At 37.1% G+C, this 19,686-nt stretch overlaps 2 protein-coding genes across 2 annotated transcripts; one reads left to right on the plus strand and one right to left on the minus strand.

Moving 5' to 3' along the window:
• The first annotated feature begins 4,666 nt into the window (after nucleotides 1-4,666).
• On the plus strand, nucleotides 4,667-15,110 carry LOC134805135 (serine/threonine-protein phosphatase 6 catalytic subunit). Its single transcript, XM_063778435.1, has 6 exons — nucleotides 4,667-5,090; nucleotides 8,260-8,405; nucleotides 9,686-9,827; nucleotides 12,519-12,673; nucleotides 14,225-14,337; nucleotides 14,862-15,110. Exons 1-6 carry the CDS (start codon nucleotides 4,926-4,928, stop codon nucleotides 15,050-15,052), a joined length of 912 nt encoding a protein of 303 aa, XP_063634505.1. The 5' UTR covers nucleotides 4,667-4,925; the 3' UTR covers nucleotides 15,053-15,110.
• A 657-nt stretch (nucleotides 15,111-15,767) lies between these two features.
• LOC134804978 (eukaryotic translation initiation factor 3 subunit I) lies at nucleotides 15,768-19,367 on the minus strand. The gene is made up of 6 exons (XM_063778268.1): nucleotides 19,260-19,367; nucleotides 18,957-19,183; nucleotides 17,841-17,973; nucleotides 17,078-17,245; nucleotides 16,458-16,715; nucleotides 15,768-16,071 (listed from the first exon to the last, which is right to left on the minus strand). The coding sequence occupies exons 1-6, from the start codon at nucleotides 19,260-19,262 to the stop codon at nucleotides 15,871-15,873; spliced, it is 990 nt and encodes a 329-aa protein (XP_063634338.1). The 5' UTR covers nucleotides 19,263-19,367; the 3' UTR covers nucleotides 15,768-15,870.
• Nucleotides 19,368-19,686: the final 319 nt, after the last annotated feature.

The raw sequence follows: 19,686 nt of genomic DNA on the forward strand, positions 1-19,686 counted from the left end.
AACACGATGAAAAATATTATTTTATGTGTAACTAAGTGCCTCGTATGAATAGTGAGTCGTTAATATTTAATATTATATTTGCCAAAGTAATGTTGCATTTTGTAATTTAGCCACAAAGTACTGGCAGCTTTTGAAGTTGTATTTTAAATTATGGTACATACAGCATTTTGTAATTATATGTATTATACCGTATTGGAATACATAACATGCGACCTTCGAGCAACACGGAAGGGAGGCGGCATTCGCACTATTTCCCCTCTGCCGAGGTACAAGATTAGCGCGTCAATCTCATCTAGCGCGGGTAATAAAACTAGTTGCACTTGGATTTTTCACTAGACCGAGTCCAGACGCGCGCGTGAACACTGCTGCACAAAAATGCCTGTTTGCTCGGCTTTTTGTTATAAAAAGAGGTCGGGGACATCAAATTTACAAAAAGAAAGTGTTACATTTCACATGTAATATTTTTTTTTACATATCATACGTTTAATTACATTCAAACACAATTATTATATTTTAGTCTCATGTAATTGTTGGATTTATCGATTTTGCTCGCTCAGTACAAATTGCGGATCGGTCGAGCGACAAATCCGACTTCTCATCTCTCAGAATACAATAACATACTTCAACGAAAATGTGTTAGTGTGCGTGTTGTGCCACTTGTCACTCGTCCGTACACAAAAAGAGATCGAGGTTTGCAAGATTTGTCTTTGACGTGTGTCATTTTCTATGTATTTGTGTCGTCATTACAGATTGGATTTTGTATGTAAGTGTGTGAGAAGTGCGACTGTGTGCACCTTTCCCCCCGCGAAAAATGGCAGAAAGATTTGTACGGTGAGATATCGCTTGGGCCCCTCGTTTCCGATGTGTCGGAAGCCGGTGTTGCTCGAAGCATGCGACCATTTGACCTTCTTTACATAACGACTATAAGTACATATTTATATGATTTTAAAATTTAGGACTATTTTTGAAAGGTATATTCATAATGCTTAAAGGTGCAAATGTTAAGAAAGAGGCTCGACGGGGTGAGGTACCTTTGAGGTGACTTTGTTAAAATATTAAATATCTGTTTGAGCACTTAAATGCGGGTTCTCTTTCTTGACTTTTTCAACTATTCTCCCCGAGGCCCAGCCTACCATACGCGACAGAAAATGTGTCAATGGACATTAAATTCAAGAGTTTATAGTGTGTCATTTCCTTTGTTCCGCAATATTTAGTGTTTCACCGTTCGCCCCTGGGTTCCTGTTTTATCTTATCTTACCCGGTCACCGCTAACACACCGTAACAAAAGAAATGCAGCTCTATTACTTAATTTAATATGAATAATTCTCTGGTACAACAGGCCTTAAATCCTTGCATTCTCGAGACGTGCTGATGCGAGCGAAATTCTCCAAATCTGTGATGACTTTGGTACTCTCTGATGGTTTAAGTGTTTTTTATATCTAAAATATTTTAAAAAATTCTGAAGGTTCATGAACGTCATATTGTTATTTTACGCTTTGTTTATCTACATAATAAACAACAAATCGTTTTGTTAGAAAATATTTTAGATAGAGTAATCCTGTAAGTTTTTAGTATTATCTTTGTTGGTCGACGAAACAATTGTTATAAATTGCGATTGGTGTCATATAAAGCTGTTGGTAGTGACTACATTATTTACGATACATATGAAAATCTCTCGGAGCCATCGACAATAGATACTTATTATCGTTAAATAAATTTATGGCTAGTCACTATATCTCAAAAATAGCATTCTGTGATTTAATGATACCTTGGCAATTTCGGACTTTTTAGGACTAATAGTATTCGGTCCTGTGGTGGTGACACGAAAATAACTATCTCTAGGTACATTATAATATTATTTGTCAAAATCGTCATAGACTGGACCAAATTCATAATCAAATAAAAATAACCGAAGAAGGGAATCAAACAAGAATTAAAATATACCTATATACTTAGGTCATACTGAAAATTCCTGGACTGGCCACTTAGAAAAAATAAGTCTTCTCATATATCAGAATCCAGAAACTTTCAGTACGGCCCACGTATAAGCTGCCAAAAGTGGTATCATAGCGAACAGAAAATTAAATTTATTAAATTAAATAATTATTTTTGTTTTATACATCTTCATGTTCGTTGACGAGAAAAATACTTATCTGAACTTAGACTACATGTTTTTTAATGTACATTGAAACACCACGGGGCCGGATCCTATACAAGATACCTAAGGCATATATTATAAGGATGCAGCCGCATTAGGGATAATCTAATATATATAGTATTACGCATGTAATGTAAAACACTTCCTGTTGTTGTTTCATTTTTTTTTAATTAGTGTTATGAAGTTTTAGTTTATGTTTTATTTTCTTTTCAGACACATTTGTAAACAAGAGCTTGCTAGTGCATTTTTTTATTAATCTGGAAAGAACTAATTGATCCGTCCTATTTTTTTAGTTGGAACATATTCAGGCACCTAAACAGCTTTTAGTTTTAAGTGTTTAGTACATAGTTACACTGATAATAATTATTATTATGTATAACCCATCCACAGCAGCATACCAATGGCACCATTAAAGATAACGAAATGTAACATTTAAAAAATGTACTTGCATGTTTTTTCATTTCATGATAATTAAACTCTTGTGTAAAACAGGCGTATTTTATTTGTTTTTCTACGGGGTAATGGGACAAGTGAGACTTCGCATCCAAATGTCACCAACCGAATTATTGCTTCCACAACCGTAGTGCTTGGCACACACTTGTATTTTACATTACATATGGTGCTACTTTACTGCACTAATGCGATAATTAGCACATAACGTGACTATGATAATTTTGAAGGGCCATATGTACTGTAAAACGTACGATACATGTGCGAATAGGTAATTCGCAACTCGTGTAGATTTAAAACACTCCCGAACTTGTATCGTAATGTACGTACTATACTATAGTTCGTTTTTTTTAGCATTAGAAAGAACTTGAAAGAAGGTAAGCGATCTTGACAAGTCTTTTAAATGAAAAACGCTTTTTATAAATCAGTAACTATTACTTATGAAAGCAGAAGAATATAAATGATCGTATTAGATTCATATTTGTTACATATTTGCCGTAACTTATTTTTAAAATGTATTTTTCAATTAAAAGACATCAAGATTCTTTACCTTATTTCTAATGCCAAAAAAAACGAACTATAGTCTGTGCGGAAAGAGAAGAGTCGTGGAATGTATAGGGGGTAAAGGGCTTATTACATTTATCCTGCCTTCGGACGGCGAACGATCGGCCGTAATAGACCACTACACCGCACCCATAAGTGAGAGCGAGAAAGAGGTATCTATTTCCACCAATATCTTTTTACCAAGGTCGCGGTGCGTTGCGGTCCAGATGGGACAATTTTTCGCCAATCTGGGGCCGATTGCATAACAAACTACAACTAATATTACAAGCGGAACTCCTTATTTAATAAGTGAAATTAGAAAAGGAGTTCCGCTTGTAATATTAGTTGTAGTTTGTTATGCAATCAGCCCCTGATTAAACTGTCGATCAAATCAGGCTGTAGACGCAAACGCCAATTTGGCTCGCCGATTATGACCGATATTACCAATAAAATGGACGTATTGGAGGTGCGGACGCAAGAATACCAATTTGTAACGCTAGTATTTTCATTTGGGGGCATTTTTTTTAATTTAAAGGGCTCAAATATCACCATAAATCTAAAATTGGTGATTTATAGATGGTCAAGCAAATCTTGTCAGTAGAAAAAGGCGCGAAATTCAAATTTTCTATAAGACGCTATCTCTTCGCGCCTATATTTATCAAATTTGCCGCCTTTTTTTTACTTACAAGATCTGCTTGACCAAGTATAATTGGAGATTGACGCCGATCATTTCTGATCAAATCCGTCCATTTGATCATCCCGTCTGGACTCCACTTACGGGCGTATCCAGTAGGGCTACCGCCAATACCGAAAATCGTCAATTGCGGGCATTTTTCTCTGTCACTCTAATTACGCCTTCATTGGAGTAAAAGAGTAAGATCCCCGCAATTTGCGAATTTCGGTTTTCGCGGTAGCCCCTCAGACGAGTAAATTTTTCGCCAATCTGATTAAATAGTCTGATCAAATCATGTGGTGTGGACGTAAACGCCAATTTGGCTCGCCGGTTTCGACCTTAGAGGATATAACCAACGGAGACGCCATGTCTAAAATTTTCGGTACAAAATAGTCTGCCGTTTTTTGCGGGGGAGGGGAACATCAAATGTATAGGTACGTCATGTCAGATAAACGTCAGTCCATACATATGGTTGACCATTGGCCGCCTATTTTCGACAGAGGGGAACGCCTGTTAATGGCGGCTCCATTGTTAATTACTCCGAGGTTTCGACCACCGATTATAACCGATATTGCCTATATCTGCGAACTCAGCTCCACACTCGCGTTCGCGGCTTCGCGCCGCGATTCTCGCACGAGTGTGGAGCGGGCTTAAAATAGAGGTGCAGACGAAAGAATACCAAATTTGTGGCATTATTTAAATTTAAAGTGCTCAAATCTAAGTTTGGGCAAGGCACTTTCGCACACAAAAAAATTAAATCGCCCATTTGTGTATATTTTCTGTATCTGTGCAGGAAAGTGACGGCTGCATGGCATATGAAGTATGAACTGTCATTATTACACCCAAGTTTTGCGTTACACTACACACTTTTGCCTTGTTGTAATCATTATACTAATATACGAACCACTCCGCATACAAAAACGATTACAACTACTGCATTTATATATATAGCAGTCAATAAGAATCCTCCTCTACCTAATCTCGTAGTCTCGAGAAGTTTAGTTTTTTTGTTCAAGTTTGCCATCGAGCTTTGTTCTGGTCTGTAAGCAAGATCCTGGGAACTCCCTAAACTCGCAATCGTATATTTACTATTTAGCTAAGATGACTGACGTGGATAAGTGGATCGAGATCGCAAAGCGGTGTAAATACCTGCCTGAAGACGATCTACGGGAGTTGTGCAATATTGTGTGTGATTTGTTACTTGAAGAGCCTAACGTTCAGCCGGTACAGACACCTGTTACGGTGTGTGGGGACATACATGGACAGGTAAACATGAAACAGTTTTATAGGTACAGAACTGCAGTCAAAGTAAAGTATAGGGACCATGCGCGTTGGAGGGTCTACAATCTTGTGGTCTGAATCGGAAACATATGTGCACATATACATTGCCAAAGCAAGTGCTACCATCTACCGTTTCGTCGGTACGTTTCCTTGTGCATAGTAGGTTTTGCCATCTTGTGGGCTAAATGACTATAGTTCATGCACGGGGCCTATATAATAACTTAAACTTACTCCCACCTTTAAAGATGATCATAGATCATATTAACCCTTAAATTGGCATTGTGCATCACCGTGTACGTTAGTTGGTAAAAATTCGTGTCATAAATATATCTAATTTCCTAAGCTTTTATTATCAGAAACTACTTAATAATGATGTTATGAATAGTACTAAAATATGAGACATGACAAAAATTTGAAATTAACGTCGCTATCAAAAAATTAGTTCGAAGCGGTGACGCTCGCCAGTACCTCTAATAATTTTTATAAAATTTTAACAACTTTTCTGTATGCAAGTTATGATTATTATGCTTTGTGTTTCATAAGAAAATGGTAAAGTATATGAATAATTGGTAATTTTGTGTGCATAAGGCATAATAATAAAGATAATCACTGGTAAATTCGAATGTACACCACGGTTACCGTTGACAAGTTTGCAAAGATGTACTTACATTCAACTACGGTAACCACCGTGTACGTTGCCAAGTACACGGTAAATAAACATCGGTAACCACGGTGTACATTACCAACTTATCTGTACTTAACTTTTGTTATGAATCTGACGATTTTGCGTGTCCTTGTTCATTTAAAATATTTTTAAACAGTATGCTTCTTATTCTTTGTTTGTAGTACTTAACACTATGTAGATCGCATAAGATTTTGGCTTTAATTCCTGTAAAAAATGTATGTTCTGATTATGAATCAGATTCCGACCCACGCGCATTCACACAATTCTATTCTGACGATAGCTCTGATCCACCTGCTTTAAATTCTTCTTTAAAGCGATTAAATTTGCTAGACAGCTTGTCGGACGAGGATGAGGTCGATAAATACTTATAATCAAGCACGATTTAATTCCGAAAGCACGTTGATTCTCTTTCGAGCATATAGAGTTCTACACTCTCCATCTACAGTTATTTATGATGCTTTGCCTACACTACACTTGAGCACTCATCGCTATTAACTACTAGGGTAACAAGAGCTTCATATAAATACGTGAAATTTACCAGCCTGAAAAAAAAAACCGAAATTGATACAGCTTTAGGTCACTTTTAGAACTTCCCGTTTGAGCTATTCGAAGGACATTGTAATGCGACAAAGATTGGTAACCGATGAAATGAAAGTTGAGCAACTGTGCCATAAAAAAAAAATACAAAAGGCTCTGAAATAGCGTCCTACAGAGTTACAGACAGTCTTTGGTTTAACAACATGGGTCATTTTCCTGAGAGTGGACCGAAAAATACTGTAAGGAGGGAAAGACGAAATTTTATTGCGTCAAATGCAATATGCTCCTTTGTTTCGTCGTCGGAGAAACAAAATACTAAATTTCTTTTGACAGTTCCACACTAAATGATGTTTTTTCATAATATTTTACGTTAATTTTTATATAATATTTTACTGGCTTCTTGGCAGCGGTAACCAGCGTGTACATACAAAAATGTTACTTTTCTGGTTATAAAATTGGCAACGTGCATGGTGATGTACATAGATTTTCTGAAAAACCGATAATACTGGATTTTTTTTTACATTTTTCTGTAGACCCCCAGACGGTATTAAATAAAGGTATGCTACTATATTACTTGTTTTTACAAATTTTTACTCTTGCCAATTTAAGGGTTAAACTTATCCTAACTAAATTACTGCCCTGCTAAGCCAATTAGCGGTATCTCAAATTAAAATTTAATGCAAACATATACCTTACATTCTTGATCTGAAAATTCTATTTTTAACATCATTTGTTTTTGAGATGCTGCTATTGGGCTTAGGAGGGTAGATTAGAGAATCTCAACAAGACTTTTGGGTGCTTCTGCACTATATTATGAAAATGAAATTAAATTAAGAATGAGCACAAATCGAGTTGTACCAGGGTCACTCTGCATGGCATTTGCAATAAGCATTGCCCCGCCTGGTTACAAAATGTATACACTTGAATTAACCTGTTTTGGACAACAGCGGCCACCCCGCTCGCCTCCGTGTCCTCCTCCAGTCTGCAGCCTAACAAATTGTAGTTATCATTGTAAATGTCAAATTTCTATGAAAATATAACATTTATAATGTCACTGCCTCACTTTGTTCTGTTCAAGTTAGTAGAAAGTTAGCTTATAGTTCGTTTTTTTAGCATTAGAAAGAAGGTAAACAATCTTGATGTGTCTTTTAATTGAAAAACACATTTTAAAAATAAGTTACGGCAAATATGTAACAATTATGAATCTAATACGACCATTTATATTCTTCTGCTTTCATAAGTAATAGTTACTGATTTTTAAAAAGCGATTTTCAATTAAAAGACATGTCAAGATCGCTTACCTTCTTTCAAGTTCTTTCTAATGCTAATAAAACGAACTATAGACGGAGTTTATTCAACACATAGAACAGGGTTTTGTCTTTTATGTAGTCTCTTGATCTCTTGTAAGTTGTATTTAAAAATTATGTAAACTTACTTCACTACTAGCTGTTGCCCACAACTTCATATGCATGGATTTTTATGCTGTGCATCAAAAGATAACAGTAGAGTTCATTTGACAAGACATGGCAAATTAGTCTGTTAGAGTCTGTATGGAAAGAAAAGAGTCCACAACTCTTTCCGCACAGACTCTATAATGTTTTTATATGAGATTTCAAGTCCCTCACAAAAAAAACTGTTCTCAAAATAATCTCTCTCAACCCTCTTAGAAGAAGTTCTTTACAAAACACTGGTATTATTTTTCTTGTATTCAAATATAATGCTTTGTGACAAAGTTGAAGGAAATTAATTTTCTTGTAGTCTACATAAGAAAGATAATTTCAGTGTTATTATTTAGGAAAAGACACAAAATGTGCTCACAAACGAGCATCTCATTGTATATTGTGTTGTTTTTACTGAGGTGTGCCAATAAAGAGTATTCTATCTATCTATCTATCCTCATTAACTGACTACATTATCTTTCCTGCATTTCAGTTTTATGACTTGGAAGAACTATTCAACATAGGTGGTCAAGTGCCGCAGACCAAGTACATATTCATGGGGGACTTTGTGGACCGCGGGTATTATAGTGTTGAGACACTGACCTTGCTCCTGGCTCTGAAAGCCAGGTATCCAGATAGGTGAGTTGTACCATTGTACTTTGCAGTCTTTGCACAATAGAGCCGATTTTAATATTTTGTTGAATTAAAGTTGATTTGGCTGGTTTGAAAAGCTCCTCATTCTGGGCGGAATAAATACGAAATCATAATTATAGGTAATTTTCCGCTGAGTTACGACAATACCTTACGTTTCCGTAACTCAGGGGAAGATTTATTAGGACATACGGGCATGTTGCGCTTTTATTGTCCATAATACGGGACAACCTATCCACCAAATTTTATCGAAATCTGGCGAATAGAAATTGACAACGAAATAAAAATCGGCTCATTAAACATTGAGCCTTATCGCTTTTCAACTGCTCAGACTTAAGTAAGCCTAGAGTCTGTGCGGAAGGAGAAGAGTCGTGGAATGTATGGGGCCCAAAATATTCCACGACTCTTCTCTTTCCGAACAGACTGTATCAACATGTTTTGTATGTGTATGCACTAGGCTGTCTTGTCTTACCTACGGGATATTATTATAACTATCGCTGCCGCCACCGGGACATCGCTATATCATGTGCATAGCACTGTCTCGCTCACACTGCGGATCCGCGTCAGTGTGAACGAAGCCTACATTAGATTTCATCTCAATAAAATAAAGTGCTTTAAGTATTGAATGAACTGATATAATTCAAATAATGTGTTAAACCATAATTTATTATTTAAAACATTTATTTACATACAATATATATACAGTGGTACTACTAAACGAAATTAATAACTAGCTTAAATCTAAAATAGGCCCTTGAGGCATTGTACCAAGGATGCTGGCGGCATTTCCTCGCTGTATCGCAATGCTGATACGTTGTGCGAGGTAGCCGCCAGCTCTTCGGTCACCAGTTACGTCAACCAGACGCTTCGCGATTTCTGCGAACAACTTATGCGCGCTGGGACCCCATGGACCTAGAGTTTCAACACCAAATGGTACAAAATGGTACTCTCTACCGAGGCTCTTATATTTGTTACGTTTTAGAATTTCGGCGCTTTCCGCCGCTCCGCCCGCTTTTACAGTAGTCCGTTGGAGGTGGGACGGTGCCAGTGTGTCTACGCAGGTAGCATCCCACACCAACATCCGTCCCAAGCTCCAAGGAACTAAGGACACTCCATCGGGCCTCTTGCCATCATCTCTGATAATGCCAGTCGGCTCAAGAAGAGCAGGCACATTGATGGTGGCAAGAGACCGACGGACTATGTCATTAAGCGACGCATGTCGAAAAAAACGGCCTGCACGTTAAACCATTAATGTCTTTGTATTTCAGAATCGTGTTGCTACGGGGCAACCATGAAACCTCACAAATAACCAAAGTGTACGGATTTTACGATGAATGTTTTAATAAATATGGCAACGTGAATGCTTGGAAGGACTGCTGTAGAGTGTTTGATCTACTGACAGTGGCAGCGGTAAGTTTAATGTACAATAGCTAAGTCACTTATTTCAGTACAGCATGCATTCAACAAGTGGCAATGGCAAGGTACTAAAATGACTGGCAAGTATAAAAATAAATTTCGTTATTAAGAGCCCATCAACGAGCACACTAGCGCCACTGCTAAATAATCGTGATTATTCAAATTTAACGACAGGTATTTAAAAAAGGAGGCCGCTACGTACTGTATTGTGTTTTTAAGTACCTTTTGAATACATCAAACTAGTTTTTATGTTGCTCGATTCGTCAAACTATGCGTTCAAAGTTAAAACGGCCGTTTTGGTTTTGAGTTCCTAGATCGACGAATCCAGCAACATAAAAACTAGTTTGATGTATTCAAAAGGTACTTAAATACACAATACTGTACGTAGCGGCCTCCTTTTTTGGCGCTAGTGTGCACGTTGATGGGCTCTTAACAATTACACGTTTTGGCACAAGGATACAACCCTTTATCAAAAGTTTGGAGATCCCTGAACTACAACTATACTAACGGAAACGAAGCCCGTGTCCTGTTTTTACCCGATTGCCGAAAGTACTGAAACAGAAAATGTTAGATGCTCCCGGTTACTCGGGTCTAAGTCCCGCGGCATTTTTCCCGCTCCGCCATCTTAAAGTTACGGTAAATAAAGATATATATATTAAAAATTGGGAAAACTTACACAAATCGACCTAGCCCCACAGTAAACTCAATAAGGCATATATGTGTTGTGGGTAATAGACGACGATATAAGGCTGGGTCACTGCCGACCAGCGAAATGCTATACATGGAAGTATTCTGTCCGCTCAATTATGACCCAACGCAAACTACCCCGCGATAGGCGGTACTTACAAACTGCTCGATTGGCAATCTCAGTACCACCGAGATGACAGTCAGTGACAAATGGGTAAATTGATTTATAAAAACAACGTTTTTTTGTAATTAAAAATATATTCATGTGTCGTGAAGTGGTGCAGAAGTTATTTTAGTTCATACCAAGGACAGTGGAATCACTTTTCACTTGTAGTAAACAGATAACTTCAGTAGAATTTGGAAAAAACATGACGATTTGTTTTCAATACTACCGTGCTAAGCTAAAACGTAACAACTGCATATGACTTTCATAACACATACGACTTTTTAAATTGCGAGGATAATAGGGATGGTGTTATGCTAAATGAAGTAGACTATTTTATTAACTTGTGTTTGGTTTAGGTATTTTCTATATAATTATAAATGTAGTAATAAATTCCTTCTTACAGATTTGTATTTTCCTTTTTTATTTCATGAGATGGAGCTATAAAAAAACTACCTAGTTATTTCAAATTAATAATCAAATTTGGTATTGTCATTTTACATTACTTTCCATTCAGATTCCCACAAGATGCTATTCGCAGAGAACTATGGAAAAAAGCTGTCGAATTAGAGAGACATGAAATTGAGTGGATGCCTGGCAAGATATCTAGAATATGTTCTATTCATGAGATATAACCCGTGAGATAATCATACCCGGTCTCCTATATGTAGATACATTTTTCCTATCATGCTTTCACTGAATTAATTTAACAAATACACACATTATCTGAAAATGTTGATCATTTGAATCCACCCTCTACTGTTACATATATGTAGGTTCTCTCTCAAGCCATTTCCGTGCCAGTAGAAAAGAGCGGCAAACATATTAACTCACATTATAGACGGGTCTAACGCGAATTATATTCAATTGCCTTGATTTACCGACGTAAATCAGTTTCGTTTCGTATAATGTGAGTTAATATGTGTTCAAAACGCGAAAGTTTAAAATATTATAAGAGCGGCAAATTTAGTAAATGTAAGCGCGCGAACGGCTGTGGTCCTATACAAAATTTTAATTTTGCACCTTATTCTACTGACAAACTTGCTTGACCGGCTATATACATATAAAATATTCTGAACTGAAAGTGGGGATTTATTGTGACTCCGCCTGTTCAAATATTTTTGACCCGATTCGTGTACCCATGTAAATTTTGCAGACTGTATAGCCAGTCCGATTTCTAAGATCAAGTTCGCCATACATTTACTATGGCGTACTTGATCTTAGAAAAACGGACAGACTATACCTGAACGTGACTTCGCACTGCCATGCAGATTGATAATAAAATATACAAAATACTTATTATAGCGGAATACATTTATACAACAATGATATATTTACTAATGTTGAGTTAGTCTGTCATGTCATAACAACATTTTAACTAGTTATCTTTTAATCTGCATTAAATTATTATACGTGAATTATTTGACTGGTTCTTCACTGTATGGCATAAACCTATCCCTGTCCAAGTCATATTCTAATCAAATATGAACCGCGAACTCTCAGCGGCCAGTACGTACAGCAAGAAGGTTATTAGCGGATTAATGTCGCTGATTGGTAGTTATTGACATTATATGCATTTCATCTACACTTAGCTATGTACCATTAGTGTAATAAAGATGACTCTTATTTTGTTTACCAGCTTTGATTACAGGCTCTGTAAACGCGTCGTCTTATTTGAATGTAGGCGTAATTGTGTATGTGTGCTAATTTGGCCCGAGAATTTGAACGGTAATGTTCCTAAAGGCGGTATCCATGGTTATATATGATCGCAGCTGCCGACAGGATCGACTAGGCTAGGGGGCCATTGCTTACGTTAGATCATCTTCATGTTACAGCTAATAGACGAGACAGTACTCTGCGTGCACGGCGGACTGTCCCCAGAGATATCGATGATTGACGAGATCCGCTGCATAGACAGGAATCAGCAGATCCCCCACAAGGGCGCCTTCTGCGACCTGCTGTGGTCCGATCCGGCGGACGTAGAGATGTGGTACGTAGTTAACCCATTCAGCGCTAATCACGACACGTTGTCGTTTTGTCTCTACGAAGCGTTTCCGCTACATACCGGGAAATCCATGTTATCTGCTACGACCGTAGCTCAGTCGTACGAATGTGTAAAACGATAGTGGACGACCGCTTCTCCATAGAAACGTAGTAAATTTTCCACCCTGGATATTAAATTGACAACATTTCAAAAATTTCAATATCCCTAAATCGAAAACCATTTCGAGAGGGGCTCCTGTAGATTACAAAAAAATATATTTTATATATTTTTTACGATTTTTTGTATTCAAAATCTCTAAAAATAGTTAAAACGGAAATTGACGTCACCCAGCTGCTTCAGTTCTGCCACTACAAGCAAAGAAATGACTTCCGATTGGGTTGACATTGTCATTGTCATTGTCACTTCACTACCAGTGACACTTGACAATGGTTTACTAACAGTTCACATTGTTCGGATATTTTTCTTGTGTGATTTTATTATTTACGACACTGAATTATCACGACATTCAGATGATCTTCGCAAATAAATAATGCCCTTGTAGGTACATGATCCCAGCCGGCTGCTGCACACCACTGAGCTTTATTGTCCGTCGGAACAGTAAAAAACTTCTTTTTCGCCGACAAACCAGTGTTGTTTTGGCATGTTTTGAAAAAACAATGTTTAATACGAGGCATTTCTAGAAACAAATATTATTGAAAACGGGATGAAAACCAATCGTTTGACTTGAGTTTTGAAGTTTGTGACACTTGTTAATTTGTGATTTTATTTTTAACGTTTGAAGTTATGTGACTCGCACTGTTGTCTATGCTCAAACGTAAATTAATTCAACGTTTTTTCCAGTGTATTAAACAGATCCGTGACGTCACGATTCTCACAAATGACGTTTGTTACATACGCCCTTTTGTTTCAAGTAACAATATAAATAGATTTTATGACCAAAATATAGGACTTACGCAAAATAAAAAAAATACGGGTACCTTAAATTAGTGCGTTTTTTCGATGTAGACAATAAAAAGTAGCACTTAAAAATATGAAATGTTGTCAATTGACATTACTGAAAATATTCTTACACAATTTATACATATTAGCCCCTATGCCCCTTCGTTTGACTTTATTAGATTCTTTGATTATTATTTATACGAATTATATAGGAGTGAAAATTTTTAAAAGCCACTAAACTCTTATAATAATTAATAATTCGATAAAAATCAAATGCCCCTTGCATACCTGTTCTTAATATTTATCAAATTGCGTAAAAATATGTCCTATAAGGTTAATATCCAGAGAGAAAAATGGGGACGTTTGTATGGAGAAGCGGTCACGTGACGTCGTCTCCTTTCCTCTTAAGTAGAAATCATTTCGTTTACTCCCACTAGTTCATAGAACTCTTATTATTCCTTTGATTGTAGAATTATTAAATGGGTACCTTGTTATTTATTTTCAGTAGTTGCACTTTATATCTTTGACGTCGACTGTATAAACCTTTTGGCGGAAGTGTCCTTTATATATTTTTTTATTATCTCACGGCGCTTCCAGGTCGGTGAGCCCCCGCGGCGCGGGATGGCTGTTCGGCAGCTACGTGACTGAACTTTTTATGAACTACAATAATCTGAATTTGATATGCCGGGCCCATCAGCTCGTCAACGAAGGTGAGTTCCCTTGGTAGCCTCCATGTATGAAAGAACTACATACTTACAGAATCCCGTTGGCCAAAACTATAATAGAAACAGGGGAAACTTATGATGGTGCCATCTATAAAAAGACATTAAGTCGAATTTCAACTATCTTGAAAATGTAACATACTCTGTAACCCAGCCCAGCGATCTGTGTCCCAGCGAGTTGGTAAGCCCATTACCACTACAGACCTTTAACTCCATTTGGGATATATGTTGACTAACCGCAGTTAAATCAGCTTCTTTCTTGGAACTGGCAGACGATAATCATGAATATGATTACTGGTAACTGGGTGTTCCATTTTTTTATTTATAAGCTAATAACCAGCCTTTACGATGGTGTAATAACTTCCCAGTATACTACAAATGAGCATAGAGCATCAATTTTTTTGGCATGACCGTCGTATCACTTACATACACTACTGCAATATGGTGATTTATATAATGATTTAATTTCGTCTATAGCTCGGAACAATTTATAACATCCCCGTTGTTCACAGGTTACAAATACATGTTTGACAAGCGGCTAGTGACCGTTTGGTCGGCACCAAACTATTGCTATCGCTGCGGCAACGTCGCCTCCATAATGGAGTTCAAAACCGTCTCTTTCCGAGTTGCAAAACTATTCCAAGCAGTGCCCGACGCCGAACGAGAAGTGCCCCCACAGCATACCACCCCTTATTTCTTATAAGGATGAATGAAGTATTAAATACAGTATGTAGTGAAATAATTATCAACTGTATGTAATATTTTTTATAATAAATTGTTGCACATTTTGGTGTATGGTTTTTATATTTACATGCCATCGTATATATATGTAATACCCGAGTATTACGGCACGCTTTCATAAAGGCCAACGTTCAAAAGTATATGTATCACAAATCACAATTGACGGCGTATTCCCGTTTGTCCCCGCCACCAACATGAGGCGAGGACAAATGGGAATGATTAATATGAAGTGATGCTTATTCCCATCTGTTCGCGGGGGGAATACACCCAATCAACTTTTTGTACTACGTATTATGGCATTCGTTTCTCCGAAGACGTAAACCGTACTGTCCATACTCGAGCCAGTCATCTAACCTTAAAATAAGTGATACAAAAATTGTACCTAACCCTACCACTATTTATAACCACTCACAACATTAAAAAAATGAATAATTTGTATTTGTAAAAAAATAAAATACTTTGTCGTGTCATTATCGCAGCGTACTCACAATGGTTTTAAGTGCCATTATGGCACTTAAGTCCTTCATGGCAATTTCCAGTTTCATGTTAATGCGGTTTTCACCTATCAATAGAGTGATGGTTGAGGAAGGTTTGTGTATCATTTGTTAACCCGTGCGAAGCCGGGGCGGGTCGCTAGTATTCTATATTACTAAATAAAGTTTTCAAATCAAACACGATTCCAGTTCATAAAATATATTCTTCAGTGTGGATTTAATCGTGACAAAATTAATACTTCCGCGCAAAGAAAACGCTTTGTGGGACAGAGTACGGATTAACAGCTCAATCCCTGTTGTAGTCAAAGGTGTAGTCGAAGTAAGACTGGTCGAAGCTCTGCACACGCACGTAGCCGTCCTCGCCGCCAGACGCGTAACTCTTGCCATCCGGGTGGAAGGCTAAACTGTTGATGGGCCCGAAATGTCCCTTCACACGGCCGAACTCCTCTTCGAACACGAGATGGAAGAAGCGAGCGTCGAACTTGCCCTGACAAATGAAAAATCAATTATTTAGTCTGGGAAATTATCAAATTTAAACATATTACCAATCTATGTAGTATATTTCATTTTTACAAGCAGGCAATTATAATAACAGATGTTGCCTGTATTGATGAAGAAAACTTCAAACAAATGTGATTTAAGTAGAAATAAAAAAAAGAGGATAAAGAATTTTGTGGTAACACAAAGCATATTGGAGATAGAAATGATCAATGTTTTATCATCACTTTGCGACAAAGGGACCTAAATTTGCATAATTTTAAACCATTTGGTTACTTTTTCGCCATTTGTTTTCAAATTACTCCTTCCCTTCAAGTTCATAAAAATTATATAATTACATTTATTACTGTAAAACCCACTATTCATTGAATTTACCTGTCTGGTAGACGTCGTGGTCACTTCCATAGCGTCCTGTCCACCACCAAGAACAACATGGTCCAGAATGGGACTGAGGGCAGCAGAGTTGACCGGACGCTCGGTCTTGTACTCCTTGAGTAGCTCCAGTGAGCTGGTGTCAAAGAGCTTGGCGGTCTGGTCCTTGGAGGCGGTGATGAACATGGTGCCGTCGCGGGACAGCTGCATGTCGTTAATCTGATGCGTGTGCTCCTTGATGGAATGTACTTTCTTGCCAGTCTGGAAGGTGTAGTGTTGTGTAAGTTTTTTGGGAAGGCCTGATAATAGTGATAACCTAGCATGGGTTTCGTATAATATACTTCTTTGTAATATATTGGCAATAACATTTTATTGTATACATTTCAAGAAACATCAACTTTAATTTCTGTTGGAAAACCAGGAATGAAACCTGGATGTTTGCTTACCAAGCCTAAAATTAATGTATGATAAACAAAGTTTGGAAAAGGTATTGTATTTGATATTAAGACATAATATTATGTTCTAAAGATATTTATTTACTCTTCTATTCAGTAAATAATAATAACAGTTATTTTATTAGTAAAATAGCACACTCCTTCGATGATAATAAGTAATTAGCCTACCCTGAGATCCCATTGGATGAGGTCTCCGGCTTCATGGCCTGTGATGATGGTCTCATCAAGGGTGCCCCACACCATTGACGTCACCTTGGAGTCGGTGATCTCCCATTTCAGGATCGGAGACGCGGACGAAATGGAGTCATCAACGGTTCTCGTGTCAATAATGAACACCTAAAATGATATTAATATATCTGTTTAGTAATTATTGTAATATATATTTCAGAAAAATTTTTTTAATAAAAACGAATCTAGAGGTTATGCTTCTGTTTCAGATTTTAGAGCAAAAAATGTGGAATTAAATACTACATGAAAAAAAGTCTGACAGACAACAGTACAATTTTCTCAATCTCTGAACACATTATTAAAAAATAATGTAACAAGAAAATCAAATATACTGAGGACCTTTAACTTATTTTGTTACTTTGTTTTAATTAGTTGAAATTAAATAAGTGACTTTTGAATGCAATTCCTGTAACAGGAAATTAAATGTTAGGCAAGGATGATGTGAATCATATAATACTATGTGAAATCATATAATACTCTTCAATATGAAACATTAAATTACTTAAAACATTCCTTTTATGTAAATCTCATCCTCAATTTGCTTCAGTCACAGTGTGGTACATCATGTACATCAGTTCTCAGGCAAAAAGTGATACTGTCAAAAAGCCAAAGGCTCTTCACCTTCAAAGAGACGTGGTTTGCCAACCCCTGAGGCAGGCCATAAGAAATCATCTTTATAATAGACCAAGTATACAACACCCACCTCACAAGGATGACCCATGGCTTTGTCGGTGGTGTATGCAGCCTCATTGGCACTGAAGCTGAAGTTGCATGTCCTCACAGAGGAATTTGTCTTCACCGTAGCTATGTTTTTGCCGGTCTCCAAATCCCATAGTCTAGTCAAAAAGCAAAAAATGTTTTAATCTTTAGAAAATTAATTTAGTACAATTACAGTCACAAATAAAATGTACATAAATTCTGCAACCTTCAGGTTGCATTTTGACCAGAGCTGTGCGAGGATGCGTTGTTAGGGATAGTAGTAATTTGTTTGCACACAAAGGTTTTAATTTCGCAATGCATTAACAGGAACAAATGGGTAACAACACACTCACTTTATTTTTATAGGTCAAAACAAAAAAAATAAAAATATGTAAGTTTTTTTTTTGTGCACCACTGGTATACATCATCAATCCAGCCACAGGGATACAGAATTTAATATTATACTTACCAAAAAAGTGCACTAGTAAACAAATTGGAGACCCTGTATTAATGTGGATTTTGTGCTTTAACACATTTTCTGTCAGGGTGTGCTACAGCTATGGTTTATCAGCTTTGTAGCTTAACACATTGATTGCCACCCAGCCATACAAGACATCTGCGCCAGGCCACAAAAATTTAGTCCTATATAATAGTTGTCCGGCCCGAGAATGGATTTTCGGAACTGAAGGTGTTAAAGCTCCTATGAAAATTACCCCGGATTCCAAGTTACCCCAATGAACCCTAATGTTGTCGATAAGATCATTCGCATAGCAAATAATTATGCAAAATGCTTGTCTTGAAACAATTCTGCTACAGCATGAAAGAAGATTATCACTGTAATAACATTTTTTTATTTGCAATGAGCAACATTGTGAAACAAGGACAAATACATCATTGAATGATATTTGATAACTTAATCTTTGTTTATAGCAGGCCAGAGCCTACCAATACAATTATTAGTATAAGTATAAACAACCTTAATGACATTCATGTTTTTTTTAATTAATCTTATATTTAATCATGCATTAGTCAGAAATAGAAAGAAATCTAACCATGAGTAATGTATTGCGCACGCAGCAACTGAGATTTAATAAAAACGTGTCAGTTTTTAGTCGCTTACCTGCATGAACTGTCGCCACCTCCTGTGATCAGGTTGACTGTTTGCCAGTCGACGTCCAGGCACCACACTACGCCTCCGTGGCCATTGAATGTGCCAAGACGCTCGCCGTTTAGCGACCACCAAACATTGGGCTTGGAGTCTTTCGCGGCCGAGAACAGCAAATCACCTTCGCGGTTATACTTGATCTGAGTTATGGCACGCTCGTGCCCTTGCAACATAAGGGGTTTCTGAAAAAAATATGCCATTACAAATAATCTTTCGATGTAGATGCAGAATGCATTTGATATCTGGAATGAATCTTACCATTTTAATGATTATTCACAGGAAATTGGCGTTACAACATGTGGCGACAGCAATTTTTTGACAGAAAGGCCGGTGTAGTCGATTCTTGTGGTGTTGCTATAGGTGAAAATTTTTAAACATATTTCACACGATTTGGCTTACTGACTACATTTAAAAATTATAATTTAATAAGTAATATTCTCATTATTAAAGTTGCAGATCTTGTCAGTAGAAAAAGGCGGCAAATTTGAAAAACGTAGGCGTGAAGGGATATCGTCTCATACAAAATTGAAACTAAATAAGGGTCGTATAAGTCATATTCCACCTGTCCAATTTGTTTGTCGAATGTGCATTTGCGTTGCGTCTCATATTTTGCTTAGTGCAATGCACATTGGACCAAGAAATTGGACAGGTGGAATATCTGTACTCGAGTAAAAAAAACAGTAAA

Source organism: Cydia splendana, chromosome Z (assembly GCF_910591565.1).
Source record: "Cydia splendana chromosome Z, ilCydSple1.2, whole genome shotgun sequence".
In the NCBI taxonomy this organism is placed as follows: domain Eukaryota; kingdom Metazoa; phylum Arthropoda; class Insecta; order Lepidoptera; family Tortricidae; genus Cydia; species Cydia splendana.

Bases quoted from the DNA above. Each gene is read 5' to 3' on its own strand.
- LOC134805135 (XM_063778435.1), top strand. From the start codon at position 4,926: ATGACTGACGTGGATAAGTGGATCGAGATCGCAAAGCGGTGTAAATAC. The intron at 9,828-12,518 runs GTAAGTTTAATG...TTCATGTTACAG, and splicing joins ATCTACTGACAGTGGCAGCG to CTAATAGACGAGACAGTACT. The intron at 12,674-14,224 runs GTACGTAGTTAA...CGGCGCTTCCAG, and splicing joins CCGGCGGACGTAGAGATGTG to GTCGGTGAGCCCCCGCGGCG.
- LOC134804978 (XM_063778268.1), bottom strand. The intron at 17,974-18,956 runs GTAAGCGACTAA...CTTTTTGACTAG, and splicing joins GGTGGCGACAGTTCATGCAG to ACTATGGGATTTGGAGACCG. The intron at 17,246-17,840 runs GTGGGTGTTGTA...ATATCATTTTAG, and splicing joins CCATGGGTCATCCTTGTGAG to GTGTTCATTATTGACACGAG.